Source organism: Pleurodeles waltl, chromosome 4_2 (assembly GCF_031143425.1).
Source record: "Pleurodeles waltl isolate 20211129_DDA chromosome 4_2, aPleWal1.hap1.20221129, whole genome shotgun sequence".
In the NCBI taxonomy this organism is placed as follows: Eukaryota; Metazoa; Chordata; class Amphibia; order Caudata; family Salamandridae; genus Pleurodeles; species Pleurodeles waltl.
Window position 1 is genome coordinate 834,976,066 of NC_090443.1, and position 18,645 is coordinate 834,994,710.

General features: G+C 41.5%; 1 protein-coding gene across 2 annotated transcripts in view; it reads left to right on the forward strand.

Moving 5' to 3' along the window:
* The window catches only part of LOC138293366 (FRAS1-related extracellular matrix protein 1-like), an 892,846-nt gene extending 874,588 nt beyond the window's left edge, over positions 1-18,258 (forward strand). For both annotated transcript variants that reach the window (XM_069232561.1, XM_069232560.1), the window contains exon 35: positions 17,873-18,258. In XM_069232561.1, the coding sequence (XP_069088662.1) occupies positions 17,873-18,069 (197 nt within the window). In that variant the 3' untranslated portion in view covers positions 18,070-18,258. The remainder of the gene's footprint in view (positions 1-17,872) is intronic.
* The last annotated feature ends 387 nt before the right edge of the window (positions 18,259-18,645 follow it).

Consider the following 18,645-nt stretch of genomic DNA (forward strand, 5'->3'; position numbering starts at 1 on the left):
ACCTGATAGAAATGAAATTTTGTGAGCTGCAGGTCCGGTGGGGTACTGGGAAATTTGATGTGCACGTTTATCTTGGTTAGCATTGCATCCAGGAATGTAATAAAGAAGCGTCAGAGCACACTTTGGGACACACCTCCAGCTGCTGCAATGAGCCCCTGGTAGCCTACTGATGCTAGGAGGTGCAGGGAACATAACACCTGCACATGAGTGGGAATGGCATGGGTTATGTATGTGTGTGTGTTGCTGCAGTTGTGGTTGGAGATCTGCTATTAGGTCCAGTATCATGGCAGAATTTAACCTATACATGTTGTAGATCTCCTCCTCTGTCTGATCAAAAATGTCATGTGCACTCAAAAATGTGCTCCTGTCTCCTCCTCCTCCTCACTCTCAAAGCTGCCAGAATCCTCATACTCCTCACCATGATGTAGAGTGCAGCCATTGTGGAAAAAGCTGAGGCACTCTGGGCCTCTTTATATAGTTTGCACCTCATTGCCACCTGATTAGAGTTGATGGTAAATTGCACATGCAAAATCACCGTCTTGCAACCATTAACAATTTGCGAAGGGTCACACATTGATTTTGTGATTACCTATTTGCGATTCGCAATTTGGAGTCACAATTTTAGGGATTCACTAATTTTGTGAATTCACGAAATTTAACTGTGAATGCCTTTCTTACATTGGGAAAGGCGATTTTGCATTGACAAACAGCCTATTTGTATGATTCGCACCATTTGCCCCCTTCATTTTTTAAATCACAAGCAAACAGAGGTCTCCCATGACTATGTGTGGAGTTCCTGCCAGACCGCATTTGTGACCATTTTCATTCATACAATCCAGATATTGCTGATGCCGTGTTGGTAGGCCATGATATAAAGTTGCCTAGCTTCATCATTTTTCAACTGGTATCTCTTAATAGTGGAAGCCCAATTCACCATTGCAGATCAGATCATACGCTGACCACGAATTAGCAATTGGGAAACATCCTATAGAAATGCAGAAACTAGTATTAGACTGGTGTTTTTGTGCTAAGTGTAGGAGAATGGAAGAAGTGTGTTGCACATTGATTAATGTTGTGATTGTGCTTGGAATTTATAATATCAGATTATGCACTTAGTGGAAACAACCAAAGGGCAAACACCCTTCTCCGCTTCATTTCTCTTGTGCGAACAGTTTCAGCAAGCAGAATATATAGCCCTTGTCTTTTCCTTTTCTAATTCCGCTTACTATTGAAAAGCACATCTGATGGAGGATGTCTGTTCTCATGAATTAATATCTGTTCTGGAAGTAAGTCCTTCACACTAAAGTCTCATAGCCTCAATTGTTTATTACTTCCCTCTCGACGTGTTGTTGCTCACCTGCTAGTGAGTGGATGGAGTAAAGCTTTAATTAGTGAATCCAGAGTTCCCTTTGCACCTTCAAACAAATGAATCAGTTGTGGATACCCTGACTAGCCCGTTTAGCACCTACACGTGACGACGCAAAGAAAAATACAACTTAACCTGTAACGTCTGTGAATTGTTTAAATATTTGATGTAGGTTCTGCCGAAGACATACAAGAGTCAGGGACCTCTTCACACTAGGTTGGTTTAAATTACTGGATGTACAGCATTCCATAATAGTTTTCCACTACTACAGCCCAGTGTGAATTTCTGGACAACACAAGAACATTGTCAGTGAAAATATGTTACTGCCAATGGTTCCGTAGCCTCCAGTGTGCCCCTTGAGAATATAACCCTTAATAAGCGATTTTGTTTTATAAATAACATAGTGATTTTCTTCTATAGTAGCACTTATTTTAACAATTTCTTCCTGGCAGTTTTGAGATTTATTAAATGTTTGTACAATTTGTGTTCTGACTCATAATTTACCAACCAGATGACAGTGGGTCATTTGTCTTGCTTTGTTGAATTCAAGTTTGCAAATATATAATATCCTTAACCCCTTCGCTGCCAGGCCTTTTCCCCCTCCTGTGGCAGGCCTTTTTTTGGCTATTTGGGGCAGTTCGCGCTTAGACCTTCATAACTTTTTGTCCACATAAGCTAGCCAAGCCAAATTTGCGTACTTTTTTTCCAACATCCTAGGGATTCTAGAGGTACCCAGACTTTGTGGGTTCCCCTTAAGGAGGCCAAGAAATGTGCCAAAATACAGTGAAAATTTCGTTTTTTTCAAAAAAATGGGAAAAAGTGGCTGCAGAAGAAGGCTTGTGTTTTTTTTCCCTGAAAATGGCATCAACAAAGGGTTTGTGGTGCCAAAATCACCAGCTTCCCAGCTTTCAGGAACAGGCAGACTTGAATTAGAAAACCAATTTTTCAACACAAATTTGGCATTTTACTGTGACAAACCCCATTTTTACAATTTTTTGTGCTTTCAGCCTCCTTCCAGTCAGTGACAAAAATGGGCGTGAAAGCAATGCTGGATCCCAGAAAACTAAACATTTCTGAAAAGTAGACAAAATCCTGAATTCAGCAAGGGGTAATTTGTGTAGATCCTACAAGGGTTTCCTACAGAAAATAACAACTGAAAAAACAAATATTGAAATTGAGGTGAAAAAAACAGCAATTTTTCTCTACGTTTTACTCTGTAACTTTTTCCTGCAATGTCAGATTTTTGAAAGAAATATACCGTTACGTCTGCTGGACTCTTCTGGTTGCGGGTATATATAGGGCTTGTAGGTTCATCAAGAACCCTAGATACCCAGAGCCAATAAATGAGCTGCACCCTGCAGTGGGTTTTCATTCCATACCGGGTATACAGCTATTCATTTGCTGAAATATAAAGAGAGAAAAATAGCTATCAAGAAAATCTTTGCATTTCCACAATGGGCACAAGATAAGGTGTTAAGGAGCAGTGGTTATTTGCACATCTCTGAATTCCGGGTGACCATACTAGCATGTGAATTACAGGGCATTTCTCAAATAGACGTCTTTTTTACACACTCTCTTATATTTGGAAAGAAAAAATGTAGAGAAAGACAAGGGGCAAGAACACTTGTTTTGCTATTCTATGTTCCCCCAAGTCTCCCAATAAAAATGATACCTCACTTGTGTGGGTAGGCCTAGCGCCCGCGACAGGAAATGCCCCAAAACACAACGTGGACTCATCACATTTTTTGAGAGAAAACAGAGGTGTTTTTTGCAAAGTGCCTACCTGTAGATTTTGGCCTCTAGCTCAGCCGGCACCTAGGGAAACCTACCAAACCTGTGCATTTTTGAAAACGAGAGACCTAGGGGAATCCAAGATGGGGTGACTTGTGGGGCTCTGACCAGGTTCTGTTACCCAGAATCCTGTGCAAACCTCAAAATTTGGCTAAAAAAAAACACATTTTCCTCACATTTCGGTGACAGAGAGTTCTGGAATATGAGAGGAGCCACAAATGTCCTTCAACCCAGCGTTCCCCCAAGTCTCCCGATAAAAATGATACCTCACTTGGGTGGGTAGGCCTAGCGCCCGCGACAGGAAATGCCCCAAAACACAACGTGGACGTCCATCACATTTTTTGACAGAAAACAGAGGTGTTTTTTGCAAAGTGCCTACCTGTAGATTTTGGCCTCTAGCTCAGCCGGCACCTAATGAAACCTACCAAACCTGTGCATTTTTTAAAACTGGAGACCTAGGGGAATCCAAGATGGGGTGCCTTGTGGGGCTCTGACCAGGTTCTGTTACCCAGAATCCTTTGCAAACCTCAAAATTTGGCAAAAAAAACACATTTTCCTCACATTTCGGTGACAGAAAGTTCTGGAATCTGAGAGAAGCCACAAATTTCCTTCCACCCAGCGTTCCCCCAAGTCTCCCGATAAAAATGATACCTCACTTGTGTGGGTAGGCCTAGCGCCCGCGACAGGCTATGCCCCAAAACACAACGTGGACACATCAAATATTTTTACAGAAAACAGAGGTGTTTTTTGCATAGTGCCTACCTGTAGATGTTGGCCTCTAGCTCAGCCGGCATCTAAGGAAACCTACCAAACCTGTGCATTTTTTAAAACTAGATACCTAGGGGAATCCAAGATGGGGTGACTTGTGGGCTCTGACCAGGTTCTGTTATCCAAAATCCTTTGCAAACCTCAAAATTTGGCTAAAATAACACATTTTCCTCATATTTTGGTGACAGAAAGTTCTGGAATCTGAGAGGAGCCACAAATGTCCTTCAACCCAGTGTTCCCCCAAGTCTCACGATAAAAATGATACCTCACTTGTGTGGGTAGGCCTAGCGCCCGCGACAGGAAATGCCCCAAAACACAACGTGGACGTCCATCACATTTTTTGACAGAAAACAGAGGTGTTTTTTGCAAAGTGCCTACCTGTAGATTTTGGCCTCTAGCTCAGCCGGCACCTAGTGAAACCTACCAAACCTGTGCATTTTTTTAAACTGGAGACCTAGGGGAATCCAAGATGGGGTGCCTTGTGGGGCTCTGACCAGGTTCTGTTACCCAGAATCCTTTGCAAACTTCAAAATCTGGCTAAAAAAACACATTTTCCAAACATTTCGGTGACAGAAAGTTCTGGAATCTGAGAGAAGCCACACAGTTCCTTCCACCCAGCGTTCCCCCAAGTCTCCCGATAAAAATGATACCTCACTTGTGTGGGTAGGCCTAGCACCCGCGACAGGAAATGCCCCAAAACACAACGTGGACACATCACAATTTTTGACAGAAAACAGAGGTGTTTTTTGCAAAGTGCCTAACTGTAGATTTTGGCCTCTAGCTCAGCCGGCACCTAGGGAAACCTACCAAACCTGTGCATTTTTTAAAACTAGAGACCTAGGGGAATCCAAGATGGGGTGATTTCTGGGGCTCTGACCAAGTTCTGTTACCCAGAATCCTTTGCAAACCTCAAGATTTGGCTATAAAATCATGTTTTCCTCACATTTCGGTGACAGAAAGTTCTGGAATCTGAGAGGAGCCACAAATTTCTTTCCACCCAGCGTTCCCCCAAGTCTCCCGATAAAAATGATACCTCACTTGTGGGGTAGGCCTAGGGCCCGCAACAGGAAATGCCCCAAAACACAACTTGGACACATCACATGTTTTCACAGAAAACAGTGCCTACCTGTGGATTTTGGCCTCTAGCTCACCCGGTACCTGGGGAAACCTAGCAAACCAGCGCATTTTTGAAAATTAGAAACCTAGGGGAATCCAAGATGGGGTGACCTGTGGGGCTCTGACCAGGTTCTGTTACCCAGAATCCTTTGCAAACCTCAAGATTTGGCCCAAAAAACACTTTTTCCTCTCATTTCGGTGACAGAAAGTTCTGGAATCTGAGAGGAGCCACAAATTTCCTTCCACCCAGCGTTCCCCCAAGTCTCCCGATAAAAATGGTACCTCACTTGTGTGGGTAGACCTAGCGCCCACGAAAGGAAATGCCCCAAAACACAATGTGGACACATCACATCTCTTCACAGAAATCAGAGGTGTTTTTTTGCAAAGTGCCTTCCTGTGGATTTTGGCCTCTAGCTCAGCCGCCCCCAGGGGGGGCAGAAATGGGCTAAAATAAATTTGCCCCCTCCGGGAGAGACCCTTGCCTACGGGGTCGCTCCCCTTGCGTGACATTGGTGCAAAAAAAAAAATCCTCGTTGCCTAGTGGTTTCTGCCCCCTTGGGGGCAGATTGACTTAAAATCGGCCGATCTTCCCCCAAGGGGGCAGAAATGGTCTAAATACAATTTGCCCCCCAGGGGAGCGACCCTTGCCTAATGGGTCGCTCCCCATCTCTAAAAAAACAAACAAACAAACAAAAACACAAATAAAAAAATCGCCCTGGTGCCTAGAGGTTTCTGCCCCCCCCTGGGGACAGATCGGCTTAGTAACAATAGGCCATTCTGCCCCCGGGGGCCAATTTCTAAAAACAAACAAAATCCCTGGTGTCTAGTGGGCGTTTCAAAAGCCGGATTGCTTTGCAATCCGGCTTTTGAAACGCTCAGAGAGACTTCAAAGGGAAGTAAATTCCTTTCCTTCCCTTTGAAGCCTCTCTGGGCCTCCCCCACGTGATCGAAAGAGAAACGCTTTGCATTTCTCTTTCAGCTTCCAGCGCGATGGGAGGAGGCCCTCTGTGATTGTCAGCGCGCAATGCACGTTGACGTCACAGGTGGGGGTGAGTGGGGTCGGAGGTGGAAGGTTCCTGGGTGCAGGAGGAGGTGATCTCGTCCAAGGCACCCGGGAACCGGTGCCGTGGACGAGATCACCTCGTTCAAGGTACCGTAGGGGTTAAGAAGAAGATGATATTCACAGAAAGTAGGTTCCTTTATTGTAGTCCTCAACAGACAGCACACAATGTTTCTAGCAGTAATGCTTTCCAGACTCAGGCAGTAACACACTCACACTGGAACCATCAAGGAGGAGCATCAGAATATGAACAGTACTATTCCAACAAGTAAAGGCACAGCAATGAACATACATGCATATAACACACCTCTCACCTTATAACAAAAATACTAGCAGAAGTAAAATGTAAAAAGACAAAACTGAAAGACAACCAGAAAAATCAAAATACAACTGCAAGATATTAAAAAGCATAATGGATCTCTAAGTCCAAACTCAAAACTCCAATTTACAGTCCTAGAAATGGCTGGACGGAAAAGACTGCTTTACAATAAAAGAAAATCATCTATGTGCTGGGTTTATAAGGGTTCTTATTAGGATTGCAATTACCTTCCTTCAACATCTGTCCACCCTGTCTCTGTTCATACATCAGGAGGGCCAGACAGAGGAGGTACATGAGACACAACCGCAATCCTCAGTATCCCAGGCATGCCAATTTTAAATGGCCTGGCCAGACAGGCACCTTGGGCAGATCCTACAGACTTGTATCTTGCACTGTCACCAGACTGAGCAACTTTACCAGTACAAGCAGCATCACTCGCCTGAGCAACTTCACACTTTCAATTTTTTGCTACACTCCTCTTACTCCACCATCTTCCATTTTCCACCTTACTAGAGGGTTTGGAAAACTCAACAATAGACATTCTTGGATAAAGTTTGAACCAGTTTTTGCAGCACCTGGGGGTCTCCTAACTCTTACCCACTTGAAAAGTAGCATCTCTCACATTCCTCAAATTATCATACCTGAATTTGCTCTTAAATTGTTAATTTTCCACCCTCAATTTCCCCTCATCAGGCCTAGACACATTACTCCTTTGTTTTTTTTTGAGAACCCAATTCAGTGACAACATCTTGGAGGAAAACCTTCCATGCAACAACACAAATTGAGCTTCTCAAGTGGTCAAATGCAGAGCATTCTAATAACTCCAAATTCTCTCATTGACATATTCCTACACATCCAACCCAGAAGAAATGGATAACTGACGTCTCTTTGAGAATGCAATTTGCCCTCTCATGCATGTCATTTAACCCCAAACATTTGAAAAAAGGAATCTATAGAACATGACTTCAACTGCACACAATTGTCAGTTACCTGAAATGATGGAGCCCCCTTCCTATGAAACCACTCCCTTAAAATTGCAGTTACATTACTCATAGTGGGTTCCTTCTTAAACCTGTAAGAGAACCACTTAGCGTGATAGTCCACCACCAAAGGAGCAAATCTCATGTGATCCTTTGGTGAATACATTGGCACTATAAAATCCATTCCTAGTTTTTTCCCATGGCTTGAGTGGAAACTCTACCGGACACAGTGGTGTGTTATGTATGGCAATGGGTTTATCTGCATTACAGCATAATGTACAGCAAGTCCGTACCAGGCCACCAATAATGCAACCTAATTTTTTCTTGGTTTCTCTCATCCCCACATGGCCCTGGTGAGCACTTTTGATAAATCTCCCTCTCAAGCCTCAAGAGGAATCAACAGTGTATCTCCCATTACCAACACTCCTTCCACACTGAACTCATCCTCAACCTTGAAAAACGATTTGACCTCTTGAGGGGTAGAGCCTTCTCTAGGTCTTCCTTGGACAATTAATTTCTCAAGCATACGCTGGCACACATACTTTTTCACATTGTCCTTCCATTCTTGAAGCTGGGTCACCCTTTCTACAATCAACACCCCATCAGGCAACCAGATCACATATTCAATATCCTCACAAGTACCCTGTTCCAAACCACCACTATTGGAAATCCCAGGCGATAGGCACCTAGGCAAAATAAACCAGCACTACTTTATTTCTCCCATTAATATGTCTGACCTTGAAATTGCATTCCTACAATTTTGATAGCAGTCTGACAAGTCTAGAACTAGCATTACTGGAACCCTTCTCATTCTCATAGAAAAACAGAGGTTTGTGATCAGTGACCATGTACATCCAGGGTAAATTCTCCCGCCGACAAATAGGTTGCAAAATGAGCTGTGGCCCAAACACAGACTAATGCCTCCCTCTCAATTGTGCTGTAAGTTTTCTCCACAGGTGACAGTCCTCTGGAAACAAAGGCTATAGGGAACTCCTTGTCCTCAGTAAATTGATCTAAGGTAACCCCTAGACCAAGGACAGTGGATTTAATGTTATAATAGATGGAATATCATCCTTGAAAGACTGTAGAGCTGGTGCCTTAATTATAAAGGTTTTTCAAACAAATTCAGCACCACCTCTCAACAATTCTCGACATTTGAAGCAAAATGTCCTCTACACATCGTGAGTCATACTCTTATAGGCCCAAGAAGGCCCTTAATTGGTCTTTATGTCTGGATGCAGAACACTTATCTATTGCCAGTAACACATCGTCTTTGATTTCAATCCCTTGAGAAGAACTTTTGTGCCCCAGATACTGAACATCCTCCAAGGTGAGATTGCATTTATCCTTTTTAGCTGTAATCCTGTGTTTGCTCAAGATCCCAAGTACCTTGTTCAACTTCTACAGGTGTTAATGCGCAAACATTTTCAAAATAAGAATATCATCCTGGTATGCTAACATTTGCTTCTCATTCACCGAAAATTGATACATCAACTTTAGAAAACCTGACACAGCTGAGGTGGTGCGAAACGATAGGCTCATAAATTTCACTTAATTCCACTTGGTGGTAAGAGGGTCTCAGGTCAATCATTGAAACAAACTTTGCACCCCCCTAACTGTACCAACACCCTAAAAATTTTGAGAAGTGGAAAGCAATCCACTATTATGTGTTCGTTTAGAGACCTGAGATTGACAAATAATCTCAGCTCACCAGATTTCTGCAATGCCACGATTTTTGGTGAAATCCTTTGCGATTAATCTATGGGCTCAATAACCATGTCTGCACATAACTTACCTAAATGTTGCTTCAATTGGTTCCTAATACTTAATAGCATGTTGCACACCTTTTGTATCACAGGAACAGCATTGGATTTTAACACAATATTGTGTACAAATCCTTTGACAGCCTCAATCATATGCCTTCAGTAATTGATTTGTGATTATGTAGAACATCATCTAAGGATTTAAATTCCATCTCAATAATATCAACCAAGCATATTAAATGATCAGTAGCAGGTCTTAACACCATCCCAAATGTGCCTGGGTCTTTCCAGCCTAAGGTATTGTAACCTCTTATAGCAACATACAGTTTTGAGTGAATTACTCTGTCGTAACTGAAACTTTAAAAAAAGTACACTCATCAAGTTGATTTCTTTTCCCTCAAAGGCTACAGTATGAATGTCCAGAGGAAACAATCTGACATGTGCCTTTCCTTCTCCAGAAAGGTGGCGATAGGAGATCCTGCATTTACTGTGAAATCCAGGGTCACCGCACCAATTTTTGTCTTACAAACAGGATCTTCTATTTTATTTTTTCTCTTCACTGTAGATATCATCTTGATTGAGAGGAACAGCCTACTCTGACTTTCTACAATTTCCTGAACTTTTGCCATGTGCGTGTCATACTGCAGTTTAGAAACATTCAGTATTTTCAGTATGTTTTTGCAAACCCTTGCAGTGTCCTGTTTTGTGACATTTCATGCACGTTTTTTCTACAGCAGGACAGTTGGAGGCATTTGCCATATGAGTTTTAGATTCACATCTGAAGCATGCCCTACTGGGTATGTTAAAATGTTTTCCTTCTTCTTACTATCACTCACAGTACCAGGGTGCTTAGGTTTGCCGGCAATAGCATTTTTTCTTCAGCAAAGAAGTCTTTCTTGTGTTTTATTGTCTAAGCAGTTGATCACTAGCTGGTGCCTCTGCACATGGCTATCAGACCTTCGAACTCTCACATAGAAGCTAAATCTCTCAATTCCACAAGAACACTGTCAATAGATTTATGGTACGTTTGACGAAGTATGAAGTACTTGTGCCTTTCAACAATGATGCCTAGATCATCCATAAAATGATCCTCTAGTATGTTAACTGCTTCATCAAATATATACCAAACAGTAGGATGTGCAGGTAACCTAGGAGGCAAGTGACTGAAACATCTGTGACATTTTTCACCCCAGGCAGGTTTATACCATCGCTTGCTTCCTTATGGGGTCAAAATTGACTCTATCAATAGCTTTTAAGTAGTTCTAGAAAATTTTGGGCCAGTGTTTCTTTTTCATGTCACAAGCTCAGGCAAGAAAAAGATAAGAAGGTTTGCATGTTGCATGTTGAACCAAAGGAAATTACTAAATCACTGAGTGTGGCGAGATGGCATAATCTGAATAAACTGTGAACATACATTATTTCGAAATGCTCCACATAGTGATTCCACACACCGCTTGGTGAAAGATCTTTAAGATAGTGCGGGAGAGGTCCCAAAACATGGTGTAAATTAACTTGCGTGCATCACCTAATCCAAGAGCAAATATAGCAGGTCAATGAGAACTTGGATTAAGGCATCCAGGCAATCCAGTCGTAGCATAGAACAAGCCAATAGGTATCAGCATAGAAGCACAGCTTAAGTGACAAGCTGTAGTTTGAAGGGAAAGACCAAAACAGTGGTAGCAGGTGAGAGCTTTTCATAAATGAAAAATTTTGAAAAAGCTGAAAGCGTGATGTACAGCGGATGGCGCACTGTCACTCTAAAATATTCTGGCATGGTAGCATAAGGCTCTAAGAGACTTAAGAAGGAAACACACAATGTTTGCAGTAAGGTGAGTTCTGACGTGAGAGCACCTCCAAGTATGCTCAAGAAGACTCATGAAAATCTGTGCAGAAGATATTACATTGGAGAACATGCACATGTAGAAACAGCATAAGTCTAGTCTACAAGCAATGTGAAGCAAGTGCAGATCCACACACGGGGTTCTGCATGAACGAAACTATGTGCTGGTAATTATAGGTGTGACTCTGGAAATGCGGGCACCCAGAAATTCAAAACTGTCTACAATGCTGCTTTACAGTGTGCTCAACCTGGGACAATTACTGAAATAAGAAGTCGTCCTGAGACAGTAAACAGCTTTAGGAAAGGATGCAGTAGCGGGTGCATACGGGTGCTGTCTGCTGACACTCATTACCAAAGTATGTGATGTCCTTAAGGTGTAGAAGACAGTGTTCATGGAAAGCAGGTTCCTTTATTGTAGTCCACAACAGGCAGCACACAACATCTCTCAAAGCGATGATTACCAGACTCAGCCACTAACTAACTCAGCCTGGAACTCTCACAGAAAATGGCCAGAATGTGAACAGTAACATTCCAAGAACTAAAGGCATACCCATGAACATGTAAGCATATAGCAAAGTGGTATGTTTGACTAGTGTAAATTCACATTAAATTCAGTACAAATTTAGTGTGAATTCACAGACTGCAAACGCAAAACATAAATAAGCACTTGTGAATACATTCACTCAAGTATAATTATGTCAACATGATGTTATCTTGCATGTGAGCCAATATCTTGTGAGGTCTTCACAGACAGTCCTTCACCATTATCATTCGGAGAGCCTTGACTTATTCTTCAAAATATTTGGTGGCAATAAAAACGAAATGACTTAAGACCTGAAACCAAGGAATTCAGAAGTCACAAGACTGCTACTTAGTCATTCTCTGGAGCTGTCCCTCCCCTTGGGATTCTCTTGCTGTTGACCCGAGGCAATCAGATACTTTGTTTTCACTTCTACTTTTCTTTGTCTCTTTCCTCCACTCCTGCAAATCTTGTGCCTCTCATTGGTTGGAAGATGAGCATGTCAATGATCTATTTCTGTTATATGATTTATTTTATGAATGGATGGTTCTTTGTACTCTGTTGTCTCAGTGCCCAGCATGCAGGCACCTTTTATAATACAATAATACTTTATAAAATACAAAATACAATTAAAATAAATGTACTTGAATTGAGGGTTAGTGATTAAGATGATCTTTTCCAGCTTATTGGGCATTGTGAATAAATCAGACAAATCACAAGACATTTTTAATATCTGTTTTACTTTTTTAACATTGTTTTACAGCCTTTTCTGGCTAAAGATGAATTGATTAACTAATTGTTTCTTGACCGCACTAGTTATTGTGTACCAATAGCCCTTCTCTGAGGGATAAGCTCTCCCCAATGAAGGCCTGGGAGAGTAGGCTTGTATTGCTGCTCGCAGGACTTAGTCTAGAACAGATGAAGTTCGTTTATGATGTAAAAATGAAGTATAAAGATAATTGAGTCTTCTACATAGAGTTTGCTTTGCCTCTATATGTTTGGATCTACTAGTTCGTGGATTTGGCCATGTTAACTTCTGTAAGTCATGTCAGGAATTTTTGCCTGTTGTGGAATGCTGCGTCCTCCTGTGAAACACAAATCCAAAGACAAAAGTACCTGAAAATTGAGAATGTCCTTGAAAGGGAAAGTCTGCTAACACTGGACAGTATTCCCACTTAACTCATTTTTCTGGAAGGACTTTTGTTGGGCAGTGTAGGGACTGACCTCAACAAAGTTTGATAGAGGACTGAATCACTGGGACCAGCTTAGATTTAACAAACCACTACAAATGAAGCTATAGGTAGTGCTGAAGTACCAGACTACACATCTGAATGTAAGCAAATTCTAAACAAAGATGCAGTTTGGTCTACCGGATAACTGGTTTCTCCCTAGCCATACTGGTCTTTGTTTCTTTAGGAGGAGGTTCTCTAATGAAAATTGTAGGAACACTGCAGCCATCTCATCATTATTTCTGAGAACAGACTATTATCTTGTTGCTGACCATCGTATACTTTCTCTTCACTTGATGATTAAATGATTATGGAACTTTTACCTCAAAAATAATCTAAATAATCTGCTTTTGAATAGTTTGTTAAATATTTATTTTGCTTGTAGAAAAAGAGTTAAATTGATATTTTACAAGTCATTTCCCCTTTTTGTCTGTTTCTGAAATGTAGTTACATTTTTCTTAATGTTTATTTATTTCTTACCTTGTTATTGTTAGGTTGTTTTTTGAAAGATTGTGCCTTCATATATTTTATGTGAGGGTTGCCTTGCTGTTTAAGCCAAGCTAACAAAGATGATCCAAAGATCCTCTTAATGCAACCTGTTTTACCAAAGGGTTGTTTTGTAACTAAGCCTTAGCTCACATTATAGCATCTGTTTGCCATAGCCTGGTAGGTAAAATCCTTGTACAATGAAAAGTGCATTGATCAAAATAGGGATCAAAATCTGTTAGAATTTGGGTTAGGAATGTGATTATAGTACATAGTTTTGAAGGGATATTTCATCAATCAATCTTGATCGTAGACCAAATGTACAATACAGAAGGTGGAGGTCACTAGTAATTGTTTCATATGCCCTTGTCTTTGTAGACTGTGTTGCAGTTAAGCAATATTCTCAACTAAAATTCCCAACTATGGCAGGTGAAGGTGGTTACGCTATACAACCAGTGAGAATAGAAATGGCCTAAAGCACAATATGACCCTTCTGATTATGATACAGGAAGATGACCTTTGTTCCTTATTGCATAAAAAATTATTTTGAAAGACAAAAGAGGAATTTTTTTACCCATCCAGTGTAATTCATTGGGCTATTTTTACAGGGGCACAAAAGCACTTTGTTGATAGGTTAAAATTCATGCTACTGGTTGTGGACTGGGCCAGGTGAGAGTGATACCCAGAGCTTCTGGGTATGAGCTTCTGTCCTCTGATCAAGCTACAAGGAGCAGAGGACAGATGCTCTAGAATCTTCTTTTACAACAACCGACTAGGGTCCTTCATGCAGAATGCACAATCTATACCTACGTACAAGGGATTAGAGGGGCAACAACTGACTACTTTTGATCTGCTGCCTGAGGTGGTGAATACAAACAGGTGCCTTTCCACAAAATCCATTTAATGGCGGGCACTAGGAGAAATTTGTGGCCTGGTGTGGTGCTCGTAAAACTGATCTCTTACAAGCAAAGCTATTGGATGACTTTTTGTTTGTTATTTCCTGGGCCCTGCAAAGCCTTTCAGTGGGCACTATTAAAGGCTATTAGTCAAACCTTACTGATTTTCTGATTACCACTGGCCGAACCATCCCTGTTTAAATCACCTGTTGTGATGAGATGTTTTAAAAGTTTGACACACTTGTTTTGTCCCAAGCCATTTGTGTTGTTACAGTGGGGCTTTATCATAGTTTGATATTTCTTATGTGAAAGCACTTCGAACTGATGCATGGTTTGCTCACTACATCTCCTGACTTTGAAGACTGTCTTTCACATTGCAGTTACTTCAGAACCTCCAGACACTTCCAGTGCAACTGCCCTAAAGCACATTTTTCCCTGTCAGGTTGGTGCTGAGGGCTTATATGACATTCTTGCCAAAGTCTGCACTCCATTCATGTTGAGCACTCATTCACCCTGGCAGTATTCTTTCTTACCGCTTCCTCCTTCAAAGAAGAGAAGTTCCATTGGCTGCAGCCCAATGGGGCTTTAAGCTTTTACTAAGGAACAATACATGGATGATCAGCTTTCTATGGGATTTTTCAGGGCACATAAATTGAATGTTTGCACAAGAGAAGTCTGTTGAGGTGGATAGTCCATTGCATCAGGATCTGCTTCACACTTGCCAAGATGCAGCTACTGGAAGCTCTTAGAGCTTCTACCAGGGCTAAGGCTGCTGCCACTGTGTTGGCTTATGGAGTCCCTGCCTTGACATCTGTTAGGCCGTGACATGAGCATCACTGTATACTTTCATGAAGCACTACTGCCTTGACAACCAGGCAGGGGCGGCTCCTCTGCTAGGGTGTAGGAACGTTGCCTCTCCCTCCCCCCACCAGCAGCTGCAAACCTTTCTCTATAAAATGATAATAACCAGTGTTTCTGGTTTGGAGACAGCAGGCAGAGACTTCCAGTCTGCCACAGAGCACCCTGGGTGAGTGCTCTGTCCAATCCTAATGCTGTTTCATCCTGCCAGCGGCATGAAAGAAGCATTAGGATTGGACACAGGGCAGGCTGGGAGCCTGTGCTTGCAGTGCAGTCTAGAAGCGGATGGGAGCGGCGCGGCGAAGAGCTAAAAGGTAAGATTTGTTTTCATCATAAATATTTTTTTTATGTTGTGTTCCCCACCATCCCCCTCCTCCATCACACGCTGTGCCGCCCCACCCCTTTTCCCTCCCGCGAGCCAATACTGCAGACAGTTCCAGCAGGAAGGGCATTTTACCTACTCTGTCCTGCAAGACTTTTTGTTTGGTGTCTACTCCATACACCCTCCAACTTGGGAAATACTGCTTTGGTATTCTTTCCCAAGTCAGCATTCAGGACATTGGTACCAACATTTGGTCAATATCTGTGTATGAGGGCACAGAAATGGTAAAATAAAAAACTGAGATCAGCATGTAAGGATGGTGCTTGAAAGTGTTTTGTTCTATAACTTCCTGGGCAGTATGGAGGCAATCCGGAGCAGCGCAATACTACCTAATGTCACCAAGGACCACAGCAGAAGAAAAGTTTCCCGATCTGGGCTGGCCCCTGGGCAGGTGAGAAATCTGTTGCTTGGTAGAATATCCAGCAGAAAGAGCCTTACTGAAGGTAAGTAACTTGTTCTTTTGTGCAGTGGGTGTTATTTGTGCCAGGAGTTGTTTAGCTCCCACTACGTTTCTCCTAAGAGTGGATGGTGTGCAACCTGACTGAGAATGCACCATTTTTAGGTCTCAGCTACAGACAGCTCTAGCTGTCTGTTAGCCAAACGTATTCTTTGCAATATACATAGAGTGGTGCTTTTGGTCAGTCCCTGGCGCGTGATTGGAAGGCTTTGTTGTATGTCTCACTTCTCTGATCTTGGTTTGATGCCTTTCCTCCCTGCTTTTATCCTACTATTGACTATTATCAGTTTACTTGTACCTTTACACTTCTGACACTGTTTGGACCTTGGGAACTATTTTTTTTTTTCAGCATTCCAAGAGAAGCCTGGGTTTTCTTGCTCTCCCACCCACGTGCTGCTTTTCCTGTGACATTCTGTCCATGCCCTCAGCTTGTATGTTGTTTCTTCCACAGTTCCCAGCTTTCGCTTTTAAATTATTTATTTTAAAAAAAGTGCTCCTCTGTCATTTAAAAACAAAAATGCTTCCTGCTCTCAGCGACGTTTACTTCCCCCAAATCTGTCCGCTCTACGACTCTTTCCCACCTCCTACTCATGCCTGCTTCTTTAGTCATGGATTGATTTATTTGTTTTGGAGGGCCCAGAAGCTGTAGATTGCTGATGGTCCACGCCTTTCTCAGTTTGATCTTTCATACACGTGTAATTATTTTTTAAATTACTGGTCTACCATGCTACCTTGGAAAGATAGATGAAAAAAAAAAAAAAAAAGTGTTTTTGTCATGTCACATGTATGTGAAACCAAAGTTCCCATTTAAGTATCAGTAACAGAATTGTAGAATGTAAAATTATAATGTAGAGTCACCAAAGGTTGCGCTCAGTTTTCGGCTCGATAGAGTAAAAAAGGAACATTGTCCATTCAGAACAATATTCTTCAAATTTCCAGTATTTTTTAATGGGGCCTGAATTGAGGAGTTCTGTGCAACTCCCATACATTAACAGGAGTGAATGTGCTCCAGTGGTGATACTTTACAAATAAATTCTGTTTGTTAGCATTTGCAAATATAGTGAAATCAGTGGGTATGAGGCACCCCTGAAAGGTCTCTGCCTCCTGCCATCTCTCACAGGCTGAAAGTAAGACGGCCATCACTCCACCCTCTTCTATTCTTCTCCACCGTCTTTTATTCTTCTCCCGAGACTCAGCATAGTTTCACCTAGAATAACATTTCATCTGTCAAAAATGAGCAAATGGTTACACTGTGTTTGTAAAGGAACTTCTACTGAAGACCCGCGGAGCAACATTAGCCCGCCATCCCTGGCTGTCTCCTACAGCCACGTCATGCCGTTGACAACTTTAATGTCTGAAAATGCTCTCCTTGTGTCTAGTATTTAAACATAGAAAAGGAACAGCTGCAGTTTCCAATCAACGAAAGACCACCTGCTTCCTTAGACTGTAAAAACATTTGACTAGCATTAGGTGGAAAGGCACCAGGGAACACTGATTGGAGGGGCCCACTCCCTCCTTTTATGGTTTGTCTTGTACTACCCAACAGGTGCGTGCCAGCTTTCCCCTTGTTTAAGGCCGATAGCACCCTTAATATACCACTGTACTCTTTATATTTTTAAAAGCTGATGTAACAAAGTAGGCGTGTGCAGCTTGGAAATTTGCGGTTTTACATGTACTGTATTTGAAAGAGTGTATATGATAACTAATAAAATGCCCCAAATGTATGTAATGAGGCCATACAGCAGTTCGAAAACTGTGTAATGACACCCGGCTACACAGCCTTGAGGTTCTCATTCGATATGGTTGCCAGACCCCTTGGTAACTTCAGTGTCTTGATTATAAATAGTTGTAGGAAGTTTCGTCAGTACATCTCGATAGGCTCACCAGTGAACTAGTCCCCTAAATGATCTTGAATATATGCACAGCATTAATGCACTCGTATAACGTCGAAGAACACTGCAGAGTTTTATGAACTGACCTGTTTTTCTGGCACAGTAATATCAATAACCATTGCCTAATTTACGCTATGATCCCATTCCAGGTTTGAAGGAAGCCAATGTAAATGGGAGCCTCTCATGGACCAATGGAAGGCCGGTGACCTTTAGTAACCTCAACAAACAAGAACAAAGCAAGAGAAATCAAGCAAAATGTGTCCTTGTCAAGAGGAAGAATACATGGCAAAAAAGAAATTGTAGAAAAGGACAAAAAGAAAGATATATCTGTTCTGCTCCTTCATGAAATACGAGTTGTATTTTGACTTTAACACAAACTAAGTATGTTTACCTGCATACTTTGTTGTTGTATTAAATAAACATTGCCACAGTTTATGAAGTGGTGTTCTGTGCAAGAACAACACATCTTTTTTTTAACAAAAATAATAGATCTGATTTTAAATATATTTCAGGAAAATAAACTTTATGATAACGATATGATCACATCAACTCTCATATTTGGTTTACAAATGTTTTATTTTGACATCTGCTGCCAAGAGTGGCATTCTGTGAATATGAAGGAAAACCGTGAATGTAGCTACAAAAATAGATTTTTTGTTTGCCTCTAAAATATTGTTCCTATCACTGCAGATTTAATGTCCCCAACTTTTTGTTTTTTCAAAACAATTACTAATTAGTAAAGGTACTTCTTGTTTTGCACCTGATGCGAAGGTTAAATGAACATGCACACATGAAAGAACCTCATTTAAAGCTAAATGATTTTAAAGAAAGGGGAGATAGTTAAGTGTTCTGAGTTAGACATACACTTCATTAAACAAGGAAATATTTAATATTGTCATATAACTCGTGCACACCTTAATAA